The sequence below is a fragment of the Aotus nancymaae genome, unplaced genomic scaffold (assembly GCF_030222135.1).
Source record: "Aotus nancymaae isolate 86718 unplaced genomic scaffold, 86718_ANA_hifiasm-v0.15.2.pri h1tg000017l, whole genome shotgun sequence".
In the NCBI taxonomy this organism is placed as follows: domain Eukaryota; kingdom Metazoa; phylum Chordata; class Mammalia; order Primates; family Aotidae; genus Aotus; species Aotus nancymaae.
Genome location: NW_026988429.1, coordinates 1,396,219 through 1,419,338, shown reverse-complemented (window position 1 = coordinate 1,419,338; position 23,120 = coordinate 1,396,219). Strand labels below are relative to the sequence as shown.

The following is a 23,120-nucleotide window of genomic DNA, read 5'->3' as shown; positions in this document are numbered from 1 at the left end:
AGCAGGGAGGATTGGGGTCAGCCACTTACTGAGGATGTAGCTTGTAGAGGGTCCCATCCACACCCACTGTCACTTTGAGAGCGTCCAGCCCACGGTTTTCTCGTATCTTGTCCACCACGGCGGCCATGCCTGCGCCACAGAGCTGGGCTGCCCTCCGGGCCACCACAGTGCACACCTCCTTAACGATGATGCTGTCGTCACAGGTGCTCTCAAGGCCCAAGTGTTGCAGGATGGCTCGGACTTGCAGCAGGGCCAGGCAGTCACTGGGGTGGGAAGGAGACAGCGAGTGTTCAGTCATGCATCAAAACGGCTGGTAGCCTACCACACCAGGGCCTGAGTCCTTTATAGGGGAGGCTCTGTGGGGGTCTGGCTCTCCAGGAGCTGGCCCTGCAAGGTGGTTCCCATTCCTAAATTCAGAACAGTGCTCATCCTACTGGACCACATTGACTCTTCTCGAGGGTGACAGGAATCCAAACAGTTCCTCATTCCGTTCCCCCTAGTTGAAGCAGAGCATTGCTACTACAAAGTGGATACTCAAAACAAAGGAAATTCACTGTTTATTGCAGCGGTCAGTTACAAAGCTCTTCCATGGCCATTCTCTCGCTGCTGTTCATGGGTCTGCAGGACAGGAATTAACCAAGCAGCATTAGACTCCTGCTTTATTTCTGCTCTGCTGCTCTGGCTGGTCTGAACTGTATTTATATGCTATTTATGAAGCAATGTAAATAAAATTGTAGAAAGAAAATAAAATATAAAGAAAACTATTTTAGAAGCCTGGAATCACCTCCTTGAACATAACAAACCTGTAAGCTAGAACATATCTTTGTATTCACTGGTGCAAATGCTCTAGGGGTCTACTCATATCAGTTGTCTAGTTCCTGTTCTTTTCTGCCCTGAGAGTAATGACACAGCATTAATTTTTAAAGGGCTCTGAAATTCACGGTTCTAATTTGGAGCAGATTTTCCATCATTTGACTGTAGGATGGAGGCTTTGCTCTAATGAGCCACTGTGTGGCATGTATCTGCACTGCTTGACGTTCCAACCCTTACTCAATCCTGGCTGCCTGATTACTGCAGCCAGCAGTTAGGAAGGGCCGTCAAGCTGAGTGCGGACGCTTTCATAAATTATCTTCCTCTGTGCATTTCAATTTACATGCTACAAGCAGGTATCTTTCTACCTTTGATATATGGTCTAAAACCCAAAAATATCACTTTGCATGACCTCAGGCCAGGCTTAGCACAAACTTTCACAAAAATGTGCTATGTTTGCCCTTAAAATGACAACTGTCCATAATGTGCTTTTAGTAAACACTATAGATATGAATGTGTTCACCACTCAACTGACCTTTGTATGAGTCATGCCCTGAGCTATGGAAATCTTTCAGTTTGTCCGTCGAGTAAAAAGAAGAACACGGCCCCCCGCTAGCCTGAGCCCTAAGCTCTCACCTCTCAATCTGAGACAAGAACTTGGTTTCAAAGATGCCCCTTGTCTTGAGCCGCTCTGAGATGCGGCCTCGGAAGAGCAGCCCACGCTTGGTGAAATCGATGAGAATGTTACGGACAATCTCACCCAGGTACATTCCACTGATCATTTTCTCGTACCTGCAATGCGGGTAACATTGATGGAGGTTAAGTAGGAAGGTAGAGGGATGTGTGGAGACAGGAAAGGCCAGCTTAGTCACCCCCCGTGCATCAGAAGTGGCAGACAGGCAGGCTCCCCTGATGGGAAAGGAATTGCTACTTGATTCACTTGGGCAGGATCCCTGGTGTCCTTGCATGCTAATCCACAATCTTCAGCAACACTGACCACAGTGCCCGAGGCATGTGGGGCTCCTGGGGAAATAAGCCTTGGAAAGGAACCCGCAGGAAAAGGAACTCATTTCCTTTCCAAGGCTTATTTCGAACCTTCAAGAAGCAACTCAAGAAGGAACACACACCATAGCCCCACCAGACTTCTAGGAAGAGGGGAGGATGCTGAGTCTTAATCTTTAACCTCACTAGGCATTCAGCATGCATTCTCTTGGACTTAATCATCATTACTCAAGTAACTACTGCCAGCTGTAGGGCCCCTGTCCTGGCCACTGGAATTAAACATGACTATGCAGTGGCTTGAGGGTCTTTTGGTCCTGAATTCTGCCTTTAAAAAAACTAGGTCCCTAGTTTCAACCAATACCCCATCACCACTCCATCTTGTCTTGGACCAGCCTACTTCTTTTATGAATGTTGCCTACCTGGCCCCCAGAGGTATTTTAGTCTGTGACTTCTATTCTGGACACACGTTTTGCAAGGTGTACTCTGCAGAACTAGGGTGCCTGATTAATCTAGTTAGGAAGCACTATAGACAACATCTTAATGAGAAGTGTGTTAGATCTTAAACTATTGTCTCTCAGCTCAGACCCCACTCCTCCACCATGTACAGGGCCTTGAGACACTGAGGCCGGCCCCTTGCTCAATTCTGACAACAGGGGGTGCTCGGCACTGGAGGATGGAGGAGGGAGAGGCTTGGCTCCTGTCTGCATCACGCAAGAGATGCTCTTCAGCCTGACAGCAGCAAATACTTCAACTTTCTATTTGTTTCTCCTTAGAGTGCCAGACCTAGGTTCTAGTATTCTCCCACCTGTTCTCCCAAGCTTCAGGGTGGAAGATGCTTCTTGCATTTACTAACTCAGAACTTTCCAGGTGCATTTGACAAGAATCCCTTTCCAAGGAAACCTCTTTTATTAACATCTCACAAGAATGAGCGTCCTGGGAGATGCCACTGTGGAAGCTCTGATCACTTGTTGCCATCCAGTTCTGGGATATACTTAACAAGGCCCCAGTTGAGTGCCTACCTCTGCTTGCCGGGGTTGAGTGAAAGCTCATCCACAGCCACATCAAATTCCGTGCGGAAGTCATCTAGGCATCCATTGTCCCCGAAGGCCCCCCATTCCATGTTCACACACATCCGCCCCTCTTCTCCTTCCACCAGTTCCACATTGCGCATCTCCTCCATGTAGCAGGCATTGCTGCCCGTGCCTGCCAATCACAGGACACCAGGGCCTCGCTCAGCACTGTCCCCCCTACACCCAAGGCTGGGCATCCCCATGCGGAAAGGACAGTCCGGGTCCTTACCAACAATGAGGCCAACTTCACAGTGAGGGTCTTCAAAGCCGCAGGTCATCATAGTTCCGACTGTATCATTCACCACAGCAACCACATCCAGGTCAAACTCCTGAGAGGGCAAAAGCAGATGCCCAGTTCACAGGTGAATCCCGATATTCTCCTTTCAGACATTTGCATGGGAGATTTATAGGTATATAAAATGTATCTCAGACACCATGGCTGGTTCTTCATTCCATTCAGGTCTGTGCTTTAATGTCACCTCTTCGGAGAGACTCTCCCTGGTTGTGCTATTTAACGGTGCCCTTTCCAGCACACTTGCTCCATCTGCTCTCCTCACCCCACTTCACTCCTTTTTTTTTTTTTAACTCTATACGGTCTTAAAAGGGGAGGCATGAATAATCCACCCCTTGTTTAGCATGTAATCAAGAAACAACTATAAAAATGGGCAACCAGCAGCCCTCAGGCTGCTCTGCTTATGGAGTAGCCATTCTTTTATTCTTTTACTTTTGTGTGTGTGTATGTTTCATAACTCTTTTTTTTTTTTGAGATAGAGTTTCACTCTTGTTGCCCAGGCTGGAGTGCAAAGGCACAATCTCAGCTCACCACAACCTCTGCCTCCCAGGTTCAAGTGATTCTCCTGCCTCAGCCTCCCAAGAAGCTGGGATTACAGGCATGCACCACCATGCCTGGCTAATTTTTTGTATTTTTAGTAGAGATGGGGGTTTCTCCATGTTGGTCAGGCTGGTCTCGAACTCCCCACCTCAGGTGATCCACCTGCCTCAGTCTCCCAAAGTGCTGGGATTACAGTCATAAGCCATCATGCCCAGCCTCATAGCTCTTAATAGCAACTGCCACTAGGTTATGGACTTACTTGTTTATAGGATAAAGCTTTGCTGTGGTCACTCCTGAACCCCCAGTGCCGAGAGCATGGCTTGACACACAGTGCACACTCAATTGCTGAATGATTTGAGTTAATCTTCTTCCCAACCCATGCAGCCACATTTAATGTTGCCCTCACATTTAATGTTGCCCTCACTTTCTGAGCACACAGACCAGGTCAATTGTCAAGGAGCTGACACATCAGGCCTCGTCCCATGTCTCTCCTACCTCTCGCCGGTGGATCGCTTCCTTCAGCAGGGTCACCACGTCCTCACCCTCGCAGCCAGATGCCTTGAAACCTTTTGTCCACTTGAGGAGGATGCTCTAAAAATCACACACAAGCATGGAGAGGGAAGCATCAGGGAAGGGTTCCCAGGTCAGTTCTAGGGGTCTAGCGGTACTTCTAGCTCTCAACCTCACAGGTCAGACATATCCCCTGGAGTCACCAATTATCTCACCCACGAATTAGTCTAAACTGTTCCTAAGGTATTGAGCAGCAACTTGTAGCAGGTACTGGGCTAAGCATAGATCATGCATTATATCATTTAATCTTACAGCACCCTTGTGGAACATCTATCATGTTCACGGCCACTTCACAGGAAACCGAGGCTCTGGAGTAACTTGCTCAAGGCCTATATCTTGGAAGAAAGAAGCAGGATGCACTCTGAGGCCCGCTGATCCCAGTGAATGGGCTCATAAGCACCATGCAGCGGCCCCTGCTGTGCAACTTCCCATATGCTTGGCTTCCTCACTGGGCAAAGCAGTTTGTTCTGTCCCTATCCTTTACATCAGAAGGGTCGGTGTGCGTCTCTTAATTTTCCTTTTTTTTTTCAACTGGGAAAGTGTTTTCAACATGGAGAACGTCTCTTAATTTTCAGACTCCAGCATCTGGTGAACAAGTGCTTTGCCCACAGCTGGGTGACTAGGCTTCGCCACCACCCCATGTCTTTCAGTGAGGGAAACAACTCCAGGTTCCTCCTCAGCATCCTCAGTGGGCCCCTTGCCTTCAATGTGGTCTTCCGGGAGCAGATGAATGATGGCTTTGAACCTGGGAGAAATACTTTGGGTTTTATTCCCTGATGCCCTCTCTGCTGCCACAGCCCATCAGGAAACAAGCCTCAGGGCTTCAGACCTCTTACCCAAGAGCTCGGCTTCCATAAATGAGCTGTGTGCTCATAACCCACCCACTTGCAAGATTTCTCCAGGCCTTGCTGGGGGATTCATGCCTATCAGCTTGGTATTTCATTCACATCAATCTGGAGGTGCCACGCTGTGTTCAGATCCCAGGGGATTCAGAAAAACAAAGCACATGCCGTCAGAGTGCTGTCTGACACACCCAGGACCAGACCGAGTGTGTGCTTATCTCTACCCAGCTCTCTACAAGTTAGCTTCACATCTCTGACAAAATTTTGTGTTTATGGAATGTTCAAATAACATTATTTCAGGTGATCCATACTCATAAGGCAAGCAGAGGCCCAACAGCTGGGAGGCCTGCCCCAGGCCAGCAGCTGGGAAAGGTCGGGGGCGGGGAGCGCGCCTCTGCACTGTGAGTTTCCCCATCACAGGAGGATCTTGCCAGAGCCCACAGGGAGAAATGACTTCCGCTTTATTTGCTCTTAATTTTTACGACTCTAGACCTAACACAGTGCTCCTCACAGAAACCTGGAATACAGAGTAAAATCTAATACAATGGCCTGGAATCTCACAACTCAGAAACAGTTAGCATGCCTTTCGGTTTCCCTGGTAAATAGATAAATAAATATATAACCTGTTGGCATGAAAAGTTAAGACAGTAACTGCTTGAAAACATTCTGGTAGAAAGTCTAGAAGAGGATATACAATGGAGTGTTATGTTTTTATCATCCCATTCATTGTATTTTCCATTTTTCTATATTATAAAGAGATTACCATTTCTAAAAAAAAGTTTTAAAACTTCTAGTCATACACGCCAGTATTTTCTCATGTGATTAAAATTTCTTACAAATAACTAGTGACTGATACTAAGTAATAAGTGGGTCATAATTTATTTATCTATTATCTCACTATTGAACAAGTTTGTTCCTAACATCTTTGTTATAATAAGTAATGGTCCATTAAATAGTACATAAGTATTAATGCTGGTCTGGTTAACACTAGATGAATGTTAATAGGTGTTGAGAAATACCAGACTAAGCAGAGTTTTTATTGCAGAACTTCCTAAAACTTTAATTATACTAGTGTGCATGGGGAATTCTCTCAGATAAGGAGGAGGAGGAGGCATTTACAAAACTCAATGGAGCCAAGTTGAGGGCCATAGTGGCAGGGACCCTATGGGAAATGCTGGTCTTTCCACTGGGGTAGGCTCTTCTGTGCTGGCCCAGCTCTTCCTGTCACTTGCTCCCACCTACATGCCCCTCTCCACACTGATCAGCCTGCCCACCTTTCTTTCCCATCAACTCATTCTTCTGACTTGTTCCCAGTCTTCCTGACATCCCCCAGGTATGTGCTCAGATTAACATCTGTCTCACTCCATGTCCTGGGGGCTTCAGTGTCAATCCCACTGGGGCCACATTCCAAACAGCAGCTGTTCCTTTTCTGAGCTTGCTTCGTCAGCCCAGCTTATTTGCAAGCATCTAAAGGTAGGAGCCATGCCTTTTATACCTAGCAGTGGCATGCGCAACATACTGCACACCTGCAGTGTGCACGTGCGCTTCTACATGACTGAGACAGACACAACTGCTTAAAAACAATCTCCTGACATCCGGTGCCCACGGCCACCCGTCATCAGCAGATCCAGCACTGCCTACTCAGCTCTCCTCCACTTCTCGGGGCACTCAAGTCCAGAGCATCCGGGATCCTCATGCACCTACTTCATTTATCCAAGGCAAGTTGAAGAGGAGTGAGAAGCAAAGGTGAGACCAGGGAAGAGCCAACCACACAACAGGAGATGGCATGAAAATGCCCTGAGCCCATAACAAGGGCCTCAGGAACCCCACAGCGTAACTGAGAGCACAGGCTCAGGAATCAGGAACCCAGAATCCAAATGAGAGCTTGACCACTCCCAAGCTATTATTACTTCGGGCGAGATACCCAGCACCTCTGCAGGGCTTATTTTCCTTTCTGTAGAATGGGTATTCAAACACCTCTCTTATGTGATGGTTGTGAGGATAAATGAGATAATGCACATGAGAAGCCTAATATAGTACCTGGCATGAAGTAAGTGCTTAAAAAATGCTAATTGTTTCTATATATACACACACATACACACACACACACACACACACACACATACACACACACACACGCATATTCAATAGAGATGGGGTCTTGCTATGTTGCCTAGGATGGTCTTGAACTCCCGGCCTCAAGCAATCCTCCTGCCTCAGCCTGCCAAAGTGCTAAGATTATAGGTATAAGTCACCACACCCAGCCAGTTGTTAACATCATCATCACCCCAAAGGCTGTTACAGCTGAGCTAAGCTACTTAACCTCCACCAGTCTCAACTTATTCATTCCCATCAAGGGGCCCCTCCCCACCACTGGTCACTCACATCCTTCTTTCCTTAGTCTCAGCTCAACTTTCTCCGCTGCTCCATTCCTGACTGGTTTAGAATCAATAAAGCCCACAGGAGAGCCCTCCAGGAAGGTGCTGTTACCTCATCCAGGCTGTTCTGCTGGCAGGGGAAGGAGAAGGTAAAACCCAGGGGCAGGGACACGCCCTTCATGCCCATGTACTCGAGGAAGTCGGCGATGCACTGGACAATGTGGTCAAAGAGCTGCAGGGAGAAGTTAGATGCTGAGGGAGGGGCCCTGGGCAGGGCAGGCTGCCCCCAGCAGGACCTGTGCAAGACCTCAATGTTTCTTTCCACCCAGAAGAAATGCAAGCTCAGGCACAAACCTGAATCAAGACCAGGCTGGAGCCCTGGGTCTAGCTAACCCTCCCCAGGGTCACAGGTGAGCAGAGAAAACACTGTCCTTGAAGGCAAGAGGTGACGTCTACTGGGCAACCCCCTCCTGGAGGCACCGCCCGCTCACCTCATCCCCGGTGCCGTGCATGACCTCCTGCGGGATGGCATAGATCTTGTTGTGCATCTCCACTCCGCCCCACTTCCCATTCCGAACACGCACCAGCAGGACCCGGAAGTTTGTTCCTCCAAGGTCCAAGGCCAAGAAGTCCCCTTTCTCTGGAAAATAAGCCCAGGGAGGTGATAAGTTGGGGCAGAATCTGGGGAAGCTGGGAGAGTACACTTAAAACTATCCAAATACACCACTCCTGTTCCATCAAATGCCACCTTATATTACATTCAAGAGAAGGAACAGCAGAGTTCAGTTCCCTGAAGAAAATTGAAAGGAATACCTTTAAAATGAGAAAACTCTCCCTTGTTGGACAATTACAGAGTGCCATGTGCCTCACACAGGGTCGTGGTTAAACCCTTAGGCAGGCCCGCGAGGGAGACGCTGCATTCCTCTCTCATGGATGATTGAGACCTGGCTGACAGCTTAAATCACTTGCCCAGGGCCATACAACCAGGACAGGGTAGAGCAGGGACCAAATCCCAGTCTCTGTCTCTGAATCCTGCACCGACTGTGTTACACTGGCCTGCTCATCCATTGTCTTCTCTGAATTGGAATTAAGACCACCACTTCCAAGGTTGTAAGACTTACAGCAGGGATCAGAAATCTTTTTCTGTAGAGGCCCATACAGCAAACATTTTAGGTTCTGTGGGTCATGCAGTCTTTGCTGCCATCACTCAACTTTGCCAGGACAGTGCAAAACAACTGTGAGCAATAGGCAGACGCATGGGCATGGCTGTGTAATAATAAAACCTTATATACAAAAACAGGTGGTGGGCCAGATTCAGCCCATGGTCCAGTTTGCCAATCCTGACCCAGACCAATGTGATGGCTGCAAGAGCCAATTCTAGAACCTGAATTCCTGGGTTTGAATCCCAGCTCTGACATTTTCTAGTTGTGTGAATTTGCGCAGGTGTCTTAATTTCTCTGTGCCTCAGTTTTCTGTCAAACATAGGTTAATACATAAAATTAACTGCTACTATTTTTTAACAGTTAAAGATTAAATAAATTCATACATATAAAGTGCTCTGACACACAGTAAGCATTCAATAAGTATAGACCATTATTACTGTTTACAGAGGAGCACCTTGTTTGAGTTTATCGAAGACTAGAACTCCCTAGTAATACAGCTAAAGAAATATGTTCTGGTTCAAATGTCCAATGCTAATGCTAAGTAGCCCTTCCAGGGCATCAACACCAGGACAAAGGCCCACCATGTGAGCCAGGAGGCAACCCTGCTGCATACCTGTGCCGTCAGGGGTGGCACACACGTAGGTGGGCAGCATCTTGACAGGGGCAAAGGCATGAGTCTCCTTGCTCAGACCTCGCTCCATTTCTACCTTCATCCTCCTTTTGACCTCCAACAGCTGCTCACGGCTCAGCTTCAGAGGCTCTAGTGTCTTCTGGCGAGCACGGTGTTGATCGGCCAGCCTATAAGCCACCGCCGTCACCATGGCTGCACCTTTGCCACTACCATCCTCGGAGCGGAGGAAGCGGACATCACAGTCAGGCACCAGCCGCCGCACGGTCTTGTGTAGACACTTGGCAAAACTGCAGTTCCCCAGGGCGGGTAAGAGACAGGTGTCCACGGTTAGGGTCAATGGTTCACATGGTTAGACAGCTGCCCACCGCCTCAGCCCAAATGCCAAAAGCTCCTGCTGGGGCCTGTGCTGCCCTAAACATCTTCTTCCCACTCTCCCAAGTTAGGAGCCACTTTGAGAACCAGATATTCAACCATGACCACCGGGGATTGGTTCACCACCACCATGAAAGGAAAGGACCTTCTAATAAGCCACTGTCTCCTGCATGCAGTCGCACAAGACCGCCTCTTCCTCACTGAAGAAGGCCCCCTGGCCACAGCTCCTCTGCCCATCATGGTACCGTCAGCCTCTTTGCTGGAGCTGCCCTGTGGTATTAGGTGGCTCTGATGCCACCTACTTGTCTTGTTCCGTCACTCATTCCACTAGCTGTCTGGGAAAGACCCAAAATTAAAAGCTAGAATGCTTCTCTGGACTTTAGCCTCTCTTTTGCCAGTTTCTGCCAATGATCCCAACAGTGTCTGCACAGCTAGAGACAACGGGTACGTTCAGCCAGGAACTCCGGGTAGTGGCCACTTGGAGCCATGGTCTCCAGGGCCTTCCTACTCCAAGTGTGGTCTGTGGACTGCAGCCTCACTGGGGGCTGGTAGAGATGTGGGATCTCAGGCTCACCCCAGACCTTCTGATCAGAATCTGCCTCTTAACAAGATCCCCACATGATTCACATGCACACTCAAGTTTTTGCATCACTTGGGTAGGAACAGCGAATCTCAGGGCTGAGGCCTCCTGCACCGACCAGTTTAGAAAATGAAGGCACATTGACCTGGCATTCTTATCAGGTGAAAATGATAGGGAAATAAGTGGGCACAATAGAGAGACATCTTCCAGGTCTCAGCTGAAATGTGAACATTCTGGTACCTATGACCTGAGGGACCAAATTATTATAGACAGGGCAGGTCACCTTAATACCAAGGTCAACCAGAAAAGCTGGTAACCCTATTGGGCTGGGGTGGCCCTTGGCAGGGGACATAGCACCTGCAGGAATCACCAAGAATTCTAAGAGTAAAGACAGAAACAATAACTCATAAAAAAGAGGTGGCAAAGAGAGTGCCAAGCAGCCAGAGGAGCTCTGAGGAGCACCCAAGTCACCAGTAGCCTTCAGAAATCACCCCCACTTATGCCAGACATGACTCCCTCCCAGTTCCTCTTGCCCAGGTGGGAACTTTTATTCCACCAAGACCCTCAGCTCCATGGTCCCTCCACACCACCCCTGATATGCAAAATGGAGCTGGCTTAAGGAGTCACTCAGCCCCAGGTGCTACAGGAACTGAATCTCCAGGCCCTGGACACTGACTCACTGGGGGTGTTTCTTGTAGACGGAGCCATCAACCCCAATGGTGGAGCGCAGCCGCTCCTCGCCCTTGTTCTCCTTGATGCGCTGCAGCACGGCGGCCAAGGTGGCTGCGCACAGGCTGGCCGAGCGTGTGGACACGATCTGACAGATCCGGTGAGTGGCCACGCAGTCCTCCTGTGTCGGATCCAAGCCCAATCGCATCAGGACCTCACGGGCTTTCCGGATGCCATCCTTCTCCCTGGGAAACAGAAAGGCAGCATGTGGGACCATGTCTGACCCACTGTGGCCAGTGTGTGTGTTGGTGGGTGGCAAGGAAGCCCTTCAGCTCCAGCAAATTTATCGCCCAGTGGGGGCAGAATCCCTCTTCACTGCTCAGTCCACCTGTGCAGGGGCAGGAGGAGGAGGAGGAGGGTACTAAATACAGCACAGCCACCCTGAGGCTCCTCTCCAAGACACCACACACACACACACACACACACACACACACACACACTTGAGAAAAACTAGTATTTCCTATGCATGTGCTATGTAAAAACAAGGTCCTGTTCTTGGTGATTTACCACCGAGTTGTGTGTGTGGAGTTTGTGCTACATCTGCTTGTGTTAGGGGAGACAGACAGCATCTCTGCTGTCAGCCACTCTCCACATGTGAACCCTGCTGTGATGCCCACCTGGTTTCTCTCTCTAAAGCAGTCGGGTCTATTGCATTTCACCATGGACTTGGCAATGCTTTAGCTTGTGTCTAAAGACAGTTGATAAGGGGCTGGTGCTATAACTTCAGCACCCTTCTCAAGGGAACTAAATCTTGCATCACTGTGGGGTACTTGCATCACCTTGGGATATTGCAACAAGTAGGCTCTGTTCCTTCAAGAGTTTCCCCTTAAAACAAAGTCATTTGAACTGTTTCACTGCTCCATTTGGCTCCAAAGACACCTCCTCTCTACCATCTGGTCCCTGAAACACCAGAACTTCTTTAATCTACAAGTGGAAATCTCAAGAACAGCAAACATGGCCCGACTCTTGGGATACTGTTAACAAAAAAACAAAAATCAGGCCATCCTCACTCTTGCCCCTGCTGGGCTTTGAAAATGCAGGCCCCAGCTCTACTTATCAGAATTAATTGGGTAGGTATATCTCTGGCCAATTCAAAGACCTAGCTTTCTATTATGAAGCATGAGTCATGATAGAGTCCTTTTTGAGCATCGCCAATAGGGAACCAGATATCAGAGCTTCAGGAGAAGGAAAAGGAAGCAGATGCAGGTGAGTCATTCAGGGACCTTCTGGGAGCCTCCTGCTTCAAACCCAGTGCAACAGCCCAAGTCCCCGCATATGGAGGCCAACCATGGTTCCCAGCACCTTGTCATTGGTAGCAATTACCCTTGAAATCAACAAGTGGAGACTGGTAATTGAAGTGAAGCCACAGGCCCACCATAGTCCACGTCATATGAGGCCCTCTTGCAGTCTACATTTGAATAGTCAAAAGGTGGTGTCCCCTCCTCATTCCCCAACTACCCGTCTACTCTTGTGGTGATCCAATGAATAGAGGGGCTGGCCAGAAGCTCACCCTTCAATGTCTGAGATGTCTTTTGTCTCAAAGCGACCGGTTTTGAGGAGCTCTGGGCTGAGCTTCCCCCCAAAGAGCAGCTCCTCCTTGGCCATCTTCACCAGGATAAGCCTCACCAGCTCCCCCATGTACATCCCACTGATCATCTTCTCAAACCTGCCAAGAGACACAGACCAAAAACATAAAGCCCCCACTGTCCATGTACTCAAAGCTTCCCTGTTGAAGCAAGATGTGCACATGTGAAACTTCACACTTTATTGGTGAAACTTCACACTTTACGGGTTGCGGCACAACTAAGGGTTAATTGTGCAGCACGGCCCAGGAGTAAGATACGTGGAGAGGTGACAGCTCAGGGGAACTGGCTTGGGCTGTCCCTGCAGGCTGTTGGGCCTTGACCTATGGAGAAGAATGAATGAGACTTCAGCAGACAAATGAAATACCTAGGGAGTATGGAACATTCTGGAATAGCCTGTATTTTAGGTAAAGATGTGTAGGGTAGTAATCTTTAAAATTCTTCTCTAGACAGAAAATACTTTTTAAAATTAAAATCTTACATAGCCCAATATTTATTTACAAAAGAAAAGGTTGATCTGATTAAATATGTGGCACAGGCCTAGAAACTCATCTACTCACATTGTCCACCCCTGCAAGCCGTTGATGGGCTCCAGAGAAAATGGTGTGAAAACCACCTGGGGCAGGGGATGATGGGGCAACATTATAAGGGCAGTTTGGGATAGAGGAATCGGCACTGGGCTCTGAACTCTAAATGATGGGTCTCAGGAGTCTGAGAGTGAAACACGCTTCTGAGCAGGCAGCTGACAACACAAAGGCATGTTTTAAGGGTTAAAGATCAGCAGTACGGTAAGGTGATTTAATTTTTCAACACTAGGTGGCACTGTTTTCTTTGGAAATTGGTCTTTCTGGCTAGGGCTGAGCCAGAGGAAACCAATCTCTGGCGAATCTTTTTGGCAAAAGGCCCCTTTCTGGATGTTTGAGAAAGAATCTGTGTCTTGGAGAGAGGAGGCGCCCAGGCCTGCTGGCAGTAACTAGGATGAGCCCCAGTGACGACGAGGCCCAGAACTGAGGTGTGGAAGGGATTCCAAGGTTACCATTCGGAGAGGAACCCAGGCCTTCAGGAAGCAGCCTGCTCAGGACCCACGGCCAAGTACCGCAGAGAGCTGGCGAAACTGCGCAGATCACAGCGCGTATTTTAAACGTTAGTGCACCGAGACAGGCAGAGCTTCCGGAGAAGGAAACGAGCCTGGATGCCAGCCTGCCTTCAACAGTAAGGAACTCCGTGTCTGCCCCAATATCTTCTCCCACACAGCTGGCTCTATGGGAGCTAGGGGGAGTGGGCTGAGGCCAGAGGGGCTCCCAAGTGTGGGTGTTCTTTTTTTTTATATAAGTTTTTGTTCTAGTTTTTAAAAACACTTTGTTCCAGTCAACATTTGGAAGATACTTACTTGGAAACATATAAGAGGGGGCAAAAAATGTCTATGGTGACTTCAGGGCTACCATGGATGACAATTTGGTATATGTCCTTTCAGCCTTTGTCTTGTCTAAGGATAAGCCGGGGGTGTGTTGTCATGGCCTGGCTGGCACATTTGTCTTTTGACACTTGAAAGGACCTATAGTTCCTTGGAATGACTTGGGTGTGCCTCATTCATGAAGGCAGACACTGAGTGACTTTTCAGCTCATAAACCTCTCATCACCCACTGCAGACAACCAGTATGTTCCTCAAAAAGTTCAAGTAAAGGACTCACGTTTCAACATATGAAAGAAGCTTAGTGACTTAGGTAAATAAACCATGCTTTGAGAAAGCAAGGACTCTCCCGGGAAGAAAGGTTGCCTACCACTGACTTGGTTTATAGAGTTCAATTTTCCTCTCCTAGGAGAGATCTGCACACAAAGCTTTTCTACAACAGTCTCAACAAGACCAGAAATGATCTGTATTGCTCAAAATATTTTGCAACTGCTTCAGACCTTGAAGCAATCCCTGTTTCAAGATCTTTCCCATGCACATTTGGCCAATGTTTGTGAGGGTGAAATAAGGTTTTGTAAGAGATAAAAGCAACTAAAAACGAAGGCAGGCCAGGCTGGAGAATACAATATTCAGGATACAAAATGCTAGAAGCCTCTCCTCCAATCCATCCCAGGACATAGTTGGGCCAAGGTCCAAGGGAAGGAGGCCAAGGAAGCTCCTCAGCCAATGTCTCCAGAGGCCATGGGTCTGCCTGCAGCTGCGGCAGGAGGCCTTGGGACCCCAGGGGTCAGCAGTGAGCAGCCAGCTGTCAGCCTGTCCTTTGGGGAGTGATGGAGTGGGAGCTACAAAAGGAGCTTTCAGAGACCCCGGTCTTGGCCATCTCAACACTCTTTGGTGGCTCACAGTTCCCACGGACAATTTACAAATAGAAGGCGGAAAGAAGAGCAGGGCCACCCACTTACACTCAGACTAGAACCTTCCAAAATGACTCCTCTGAAGGACACACATTATTAGATATAATCTAGGATATCCACTTGCTCTCTGTTTTAGATCCTTTCAGCAATTAGTAGTCACAGACATTCCTATGACCAGTGGCCACCTTGGCAACCTTTGAGGATGTAAGACTGTAAAGAAACCACCCCCTGACCCTGACCAGCCCCAAACTAAGCTCCCGAGGCCTCCTCCAAGCCCACCCACACAAGAAGGGCCTACTCACAGTTGCTTCCCAGGGTTCAGTGAGCCCATATCAATCTCCTGGTCAAACTCAGTGCGAATGTCGTTGAGCGAGCCATCATCCCCGAAGGCCCCCCACTCCATGTTGATACACATCCGCCCCTCGTCGCCCTCCACCATGTCGATGTGGCGCATCTCTTCCATGTAGCAGGCGTTGCTGCCCGTGCCTGCCAAAACAAGGGACTGCTATACACACACCTGCTCCATCCCCCCCACCCCTCTTCCCTCTTACACCATTGCAGGGTGGCTGGGATTTCTCACTGCAGACTCTGGGGACATCCCAACACATGGTCCAATCTTCTGCTACCCCCAACTCCATGAGTCCCAGCTCAGTTCTCCAAAATGACTGGACCATTATCTTCTAATATGAACTATAAAGGAACACCCAGCCCATGGGCCTCTTCTCCCTTTCCAGCCCACACCCCCATCCTTTGGCCAGCACAGGCCCTCATGCCCAGTGTTCACTCACTTACCCACAATAAGACCAATCTCACAGTTGTGGTCATCATAACCACAAGTCATCATGGTCCCAACTGTGTCATTTACCACAGCCACAATGTCGATATCAAAGTCCTGTGGAGATAAAAGGGAGGGCTCTGACCTTCATCATCACAGAGGGTGACTTTCCTGACTCTAGCTGTACGTCACTACTCCTTCTCATCCTCCACCTCCTCTCTCTGCCTCTGTCTGTCTCTCTGTCTTTCCCCCTTCCTCCCCATAACTGCTGTGATAAGATGATTTTCTTATTCTCTCTCTGTGCCATTCCACTCCATGCCAACATCATTCCAACTTTCTTACTTGGAAATGATATTCAAGTCTTCTTCAGGTTAAGAACTTAAGAGTCTTGTGCCAAGACTAAGATTATTTATTCATTGTGATAATTTAACCACCCCCCGCCCCACCCCAAAGCAGCTGATCACATACAAAATTACTGGGTACATGTGTCAGGGAAAAGAGAACCTCTCCCTAAGCTCCACAAAACAAATCTGATGAGTCAAGGACACTCAGGGAGACTTCAAGGTGGACCCAGAAGAGCCCACAAACCCCAGGCTCCCACCACCCCACTCACCCCTCTCCGCTGGATGGCCTTCCGGATCAGAGCCACAACGTCTCTGCCTTCTACTCCACTGGACTTGAAGCCCTTGGTCCATGAGACCAGGAAACTCTGAAAGAGGAGCAAGGAGTGAATATTGATTTCCCACTAAAACTAAAGTTCACACCACATCTCTCAAACTGCCATCATTAGCAGAGACCTCTGCCACTGGGCTGAAGTCGTGATTGAATTTGTGTATTACTTCCTGGCTAGCCTAGGAAAAAGAAACTCAGGCCCCTCAAAGACCAGTAAGGGAGGTTAAATGAATGAGTCCTTCATAATAAACTCCAGGAAGTGGAAAGAGCAGGTTAGATCTGTCACTATAAGACGCAGTCATGTGCCACATAACAATGTTTCAGTAAATGACAGATTGCTTATACTGTGGTGGTAACAAGGTTATAATAGAGCTGGAAAGTTCCTATTGCCTAGTTTAGATACACAGATATCACTGTGTTACAACTGCCTATAGCATTCAGTACAATAACATGCTATACAGATTTGAGGCCTAGGAGTAACAGGCTGTCCCATACAACCTAGGTGTGTAGCAGTCTATACCACCAAGGTTTGTGTAAGTGTACTCTATGATGTTTATACATCAGGGAAATCGCTTAATAAAGCATTTCTCAGAACATACCCTATTGTTAAGCAATACATGACTGTTCTTGTGTCCTTACATTATTAACTCTTCAAGCATCTTTCTTCCAAGGGTCTTTATCATGACATTTTAGATCAAGGAGTTCTTGCTTTCTCATTCCTGTTTCCCTGGATGGGATAAGGACACTGTGCAATGTGTGTGGGAGAGAGGGTGATAAAGAGCACTCCCAACCCCCCATATATTTCTTCACCATCGCCCACACTGACACACACATTCACCCAGAAAGGCAGAACTTCATCTGCACAATCCCCCAGTACTACCACCAATACCACAGCAGGTGGCTCAGAAGTCCTCTCAGCCCTCCCAGCCCCAAGAGTGAAGCACGAAAGTGTCTGAAGAGCCCATCTTACCTCGTCTAGTTTAGTCTGGTGGCAAGGGAACGAGAAGGTAAAACCCAATGGGAGCTTCTTGTCTTTGATTTGTAGCTTATCCATGAAGTTAGCCAGGCATTCGGCAATGTGGTCAAACAGCTAAGGACACACAACACAGGGCGGTAAGCAGAGAGGTAGAAGAGCATGGAGATTAAGGGCATGCACTTCTGGCTCAGCAAGTAACTAGCTGAATGTGTGCAAAACCCATATCTCCTCTGATATCTTCATTTGCTCATCTACAAAATGGAAATTATAACTGGACCTGTCCTCATGGAGTTACAAAAAGGAGGACACGAGTCAATACATATAAAGGCTTAACATTAGTTATTGCCCACTAAATATTGTCTTCTACTTAAGCCATTTATCTAAACTGCTGTCACGATAACCCTGTGAGGGAGGGGAAATCATGGCCAACATTAATCAAAAAGTCACTGCATGCCTGGGGAACAGAACATTCTTTGGTGACCCCGTCAGAGCTCCATTGACATAGATGCCCAGTTGATGATCTTACCAGAAAGGCCAGCCCATCTTGCTGCCAAGAAGTATTTTAGCATCCCTATCTCTGGTGATGGGGCAGGGAGTGGCTTGCGGGGACAACATTCTCTGTTGGCATTCTATGAACCAACTTAACAAAAACAAGTAATTTTTATATTTTTTTCCCCATTCTAGAAAACTAATCTCCTGAGGGCAATTCAAAGAAGTTATCTTTGTTTTCTAACTTTCTAAACAGAACATCCAGTGAGTCCATGAAGAGCGCTGAGAAATAAGTAGGGTTTTGTGGGTGAGCAACCTCAGAGCCGTGACCACACACTCTCATTATGCAGAACCCAGAGCTCCTAAACCTTAGAAAAGCTGTATTCACAATAAGCCAGGCTTTCAATCAGCCCCAAAGCCCACAATCCCCTGGCGTCCTTCTTGCCCACCCTACACCCTCAAAGAGAAGTTGCTGACCGTCTAGGTTTTAAGGGCTGAGACCAGAGGCATTCTGGTATAAAAAGTAAGCAGAGGCCAAAGAGGCTGGGCAGATTCCAGGTTGACCAAGTAACAAAATCTAAAAGCCAAGATGAGTAAGAGGACAACTATCCTTTTCCTATCCAGGAAGGAACAAGAAGATTCTATAAACCATGGTTTTACAAAGCATGCTCCTGGAGCAGGAACCTCAGCCCTATCACCTGGGAACATGTTAGAAATGCACATTCTAGGGTCCCCCCTTGATCGATGATAGAGGAAACTGTGGGGTGGGGCCCAGCCATCTGTTAGCAAGGCCTCCGCCCTCCAGGTGATCCAGGGACAGTAGTTTGAGAACCACTACGCCAAACCACACAACATATTTGCATTTATAAAGGAACTGAGAGGTTGGGGGAGGGAAGTTGACAGACCTATTGGCTCTCCTGATGCCTAGGGTATGGTCAGCAGCAGGGACCCAGGAAGACAAGGCCACCCCAATCTGGAAGATGGCTGGATCTAACTAAACTTCCCACATCCTTTCTGTCTGTCCCTCTGTCTGATCCCATGCAAAGTTAACAACAGCTGAGGCTGAACCTTTGACCTCCAAACCAAAACATTCTCAAAAAGCAAAGGCTTGGGAGACCAAGGCTCTCTTGCCATGAGGATCACCAGTGCAGGTGAGACAACTCCCTTGAACAGAGTTCAAGTATTTTAACATGAAAATAGGGAAATATGCAGCAAATTCTGTTCTGTTGGGAAGCTGACTGGAGACGAATTATATGATATGTATATTAAATTCCCAGCACCTTCTTTTCCTGGTACTCTAGTCAAAATGATCTTTAATACAAATAGTTTTTATCCAAAAAAAAAAAGTCGGGGGGGAGTTGCAGAAGTTGTGCAAAGAGGTAAGACCAATCATCAAAGATTGGAGGCGGGGGTTAGAAGGAGGAAAAGCAAAATTGTTTCTCCTCCCCCAGCTCTGATCACTGCTTTATTTCCAATTGCCCTCCCAACATAGGAAGGTAGAGAAAAATAGACCGTGAAGAAGCATTAAATACTGCCTGCCCATTACAGTAGCCGCTGACCATCTGTGGCTATGTCAATTAATTAGAATTTTTTAAACAGGCCAGCACAGTGGCTCCTGCCTGTAATCCCAGCACTCTGGGAGGCCAAGGTGGACAGATTACTTGAGGTCAGAAGTTCAAGGCCAACAGGGTGATTCAAAAACTTAGCCATCTCTACTAAAAATTCAAAAAATTAACCGGGCCTGGTGGCACATACCTGCAATCCCAGCTACAAAGGAGGCTGAGGAAGGAGAATCGCTTGAACCTGAGGGGCAGACGTTGCAGTGAGCCACGATAGTGCCACTGCACTCTAGCTCGGGTGACAGAGTGAGACTGTCTCAAAAAAAAGAAAAAAAACTTAAAAATTCAGTTCCCAGTCAAACCAGCCACATTTTAAGGGCTCGTTGTCACAGGGTCAGTGGCTATCATACTGCACAGGGAAGACAGAGAACGATTCCATCGCTGCAAGAAATTCCACTGGCTAGTGCTGGGTTCAAAGAACCTACACCTTTTCTCAAGTGGGAAGAGGAGACATTGCTTCCTTGAACTGGAAGACTATCTCATTTTCTCTTTGAGGAGGAACTAAGGGTAAGATGTTGAGAAAGAGCTAACATCTTCCTGTCATAAAAAAGGTTCAAAGGGCATCATGTTATGAGTTAAAACAGTTTCCTTTTCCTTACTGCTCTGAAAAGCTGCTCACTTCCCTTTCCATGAGATATACTTTTAAAATCTTAAGTGGCTGCTATTCAGGTTTGCAATCCACTGCTCTTCAGGAGAAGTTAATGTGCCAGAAGACAGACTTTAACCAGGGACCCCCACTGCCCAGGTTCACAATTCTTCAAAAACGTTTGCAAGTTTGGGATTTCAAGATTTGTTCTTAGTTTCAACTAAATTGTTATTTTTACAATCCACTTGTTTTCCTTTAAGTAAAATACTGATACTGAATACCAAAAAAGGGGAAAATATAGGAAAAATAGCACCAGTAATTTCACCACTCAAATAGCCACAATGAACTTCCAGTCTTTTTCTAAGTGTTTTCTGCTGCTTTTAGGCACACAGTCTTCTTTCCATTCCTTAGGATCAAAGATACCTATATTTTCTTCTAGTTTTCTGTTTCATTTGTAGATAGCACTTTTTCCACTTACTCAAAATCTTTCTAATATCCTAACAGTTTTAATGTTCTTTGAGGTGGGTCTCACAGTTGTTGTTTTTAAATCTGGACTCAAATGTTTTGCTTATTTATTGCATGGACAGTAGACTTTCTTGATACCCTCTAACTAGGTGATCTAAGCTATTTTAAGGTTAAGTTTTTCAAGAAAAACTTCACTCACATCTTGAACGTTCAAAACGAATTCTTCTTCTCAATTGGCAGAGACGTACTTCACTGTCCTTGCCAGGCTTTAGGGACGGCACTGCAGGGACTGCCAGGTGCCTGGGCCCTGCACGTTGTCAAAGTGTGAGCAACAGAGAGGGTGTGCTTCTCACACAACTTAAAAATCCACCCAACACATCATCATCACGAAGTCTTTTACATAATCACAGCCAAACTTTAGGTGTGATTTTGGTTTTTTGTTTGTTTGTTTACTTGGTTCTTAAATATTTGTAATCTGGGGGATGGGGCCCAAGGCAGGAGACTGAGGCAATGGGAAGAAAAGGCAACCATATCCCCCGCAACAGGGAACAATGCAATTACTAGCCACAGAAAGTGATAGCACAAGAAGCAATTAGATAAAAAGATAAAAGCCCCTGTGAAAAACAATAAGAGCACTAGATTATGCACCAGAATTATGCCAAATACTTAACAGGCATCGTCTCCTCTAATCTACACCACAAACTGCATACTACCATCCCTTTTTACAGATGAATGCCAAGCCATGTCACTTGCCCAGAATCACATAGCTAGAGTGCCTGAGTAACAGGGCCCAACCTCTTTGATACCTCAGCTTGGTGTAGGTACAGGAGAGGCAGTGGAAGGGCCTCTACCCTCTGTTTCCCTCCTGATGTTATATGGAGTCACGTGACAACTTCGGTAGCGCTCAAATGCCCACAGTCCTCGGTATGCAGCCTCCCTTCTCCAACCCCAGCGTTATAACAATGAAATCCAGCTTACCTCAAGGCCACCCCCAAAGACAAATAATGAGTCTAAAAATATCTCCCCCGCGTGTTCTACTCATGGTCAGAAATTCCTTTCCCAGGAGGGAGCTTCGTGTGGGAGAGAGAACAGCAGACCGGGAGTCAGAGGGCTTGACCTCTTCCAAGCCCTGAGGCCTGCAATGTGACAACACTGGAACAGCGTCTTACTTGGATTTCATGCTTCCTCTCCGGTCACTGCTTTTAATACTGAGTACACATTAGGTATAAAACACAACCAAGCAGCCCGAGCTCCAGCCGAGAGGGATCCCTTACAACTGTGGATGACTGTCTATCCACACGCTGAGAGCGACTGGAGAAGGTACAGAAAGAATAGCCCAAGAAAGTTTTTTGTCACCAGGGGCTGCCTCGAGAGAAGGGTCATACCTGGGTGCCACTGCCTCGCATGATGTCCTCGGGGATGGCATAGATCTGGTTCTCCATCTCCACCTTCTGGAGCCCATTGTCAGTTACTTTCACCCAAAGCACACGGAAGTTGGTCCCTCCAAGGTCCAGAGCCAGGAATTCTCCGTGTTCTGCAGAGAAAAGAAAGGCCGCTATTAATTTTGGGCAAGACAACAAAGTCAAACTCTTCCAGGAACCAACCAAGACTTAAAATTCGAAGTCCCTCCAGGATTATCTGTGGGTAAGGGGTGGCCCGTGGGATTCACTTATCTCTACATTTATACATTGTCTGATTTAATGCTATACACCTTTACATTGCTTTTTTGTTGTTGTTTAATTCTCAAAGCTTTATTACAACTGGAAACTCACAGGGTTGTTTTTTTAATCCCTCACTCTCTTCCCATCCTTTCCTCCGAGTCCTCAGAGTCCACTGTATTATTCTTATGCCTTTGCGTCCTCATAGCTTAGCTCCCACTTATGAGTGAGAACATACAATGTTTGGTTTTTCATTCCTGAGTTAGTTCACTTAGAATAATGATCTCCAATCCCATCCAGGTTGCTACGAATGCCATTAATTTATTCCTTTTTATGGCTGAGTAGTATTCCATCGCATATACATTACTTTTATGATTCAATCAACAATAAGACAGTTTCACATCCAATGATGTGCTCACCCCCTCCTGAGAGACGATTATCTCTTCAATGCTTTCAGCAAGCCCCATGCCAGGGGTCCATCCTGTTCCTCATACCCTCAAAACACCAAACTGTGACCGCAGTACTAAATTTACTTTCTGATGTTTGCATATTATGTTTGCATATTGTGACGGCAGTTATAAATTTACTTTCTAATGTTTGCATATTATGAGGGCCATGTCATGCAGCAAGATCAGCGGGGTCATGTGATGGAGTGGAGTGAGGTCCAACTCACTATAAACTAAGAGGCCTGATGAATAAGCCAAGCAAGTGCCCAAAAATGTATCTCAGGCTTATTAGAATACAAGAGAATGCGTGTACAACCAGAGTCGGGCCACTCAAGCCATAGAAAAGCTGTGAGGGAACAGGAGACAGGACGAGTGAGACTCTGGAAAGGAGACACAGACACAAATGGGTGAAGACTGGCATGTGTCACTGGGAAGGCGCACTTCCTACCCTCCAGGAAACAGCAGTGTGGACAGGAAACATCCAGATGCTGGGTGATAACACCAGCTATAGGGAAAGGCCCCATTGTGTGGCACAGAATGAAAGTGC

General features: G+C 47.3%; 1 protein-coding gene across 3 annotated transcripts in view; it reads right to left on the bottom strand.

The window, feature by feature from the left end:
* HK2 (hexokinase 2) overlaps positions 1 to 23,120 on the bottom strand; it is a 58,864-nt gene that overhangs the window by 4,353 nt on the left and 31,391 nt on the right. For all 3 annotated transcript variants that reach the window (XM_012452133.3, XM_012452134.3, XM_064377847.1), the window contains exons 3-17: positions 21,855 to 22,003; positions 17,305 to 17,424; positions 16,276 to 16,371; positions 15,680 to 15,779; positions 15,190 to 15,373; positions 12,490 to 12,645; positions 10,931 to 11,164; positions 9,281 to 9,585; positions 7,996 to 8,144; positions 7,617 to 7,736; positions 4,210 to 4,305; positions 3,112 to 3,211; positions 2,832 to 3,015; positions 1,447 to 1,602; positions 30 to 263 (exon numbers count right to left, since the gene is read on the bottom strand). In XM_012452133.3, coding sequence (XP_012307556.1) covers positions 30 to 263; positions 1,447 to 1,602; positions 2,832 to 3,015; positions 3,112 to 3,211; positions 4,210 to 4,305; positions 7,617 to 7,736; positions 7,996 to 8,144; positions 9,281 to 9,585; positions 10,931 to 11,164; positions 12,490 to 12,645; positions 15,190 to 15,373; positions 15,680 to 15,779; positions 16,276 to 16,371; positions 17,305 to 17,424; positions 21,855 to 22,003 — 2,383 coding nt within the window. The remainder of the gene's footprint in view (positions 1 to 29; positions 264 to 1,446; positions 1,603 to 2,831; positions 3,016 to 3,111; positions 3,212 to 4,209; positions 4,306 to 7,616; positions 7,737 to 7,995; positions 8,145 to 9,280; positions 9,586 to 10,930; positions 11,165 to 12,489; positions 12,646 to 15,189; positions 15,374 to 15,679; positions 15,780 to 16,275; positions 16,372 to 17,304; positions 17,425 to 21,854; positions 22,004 to 23,120) is intronic.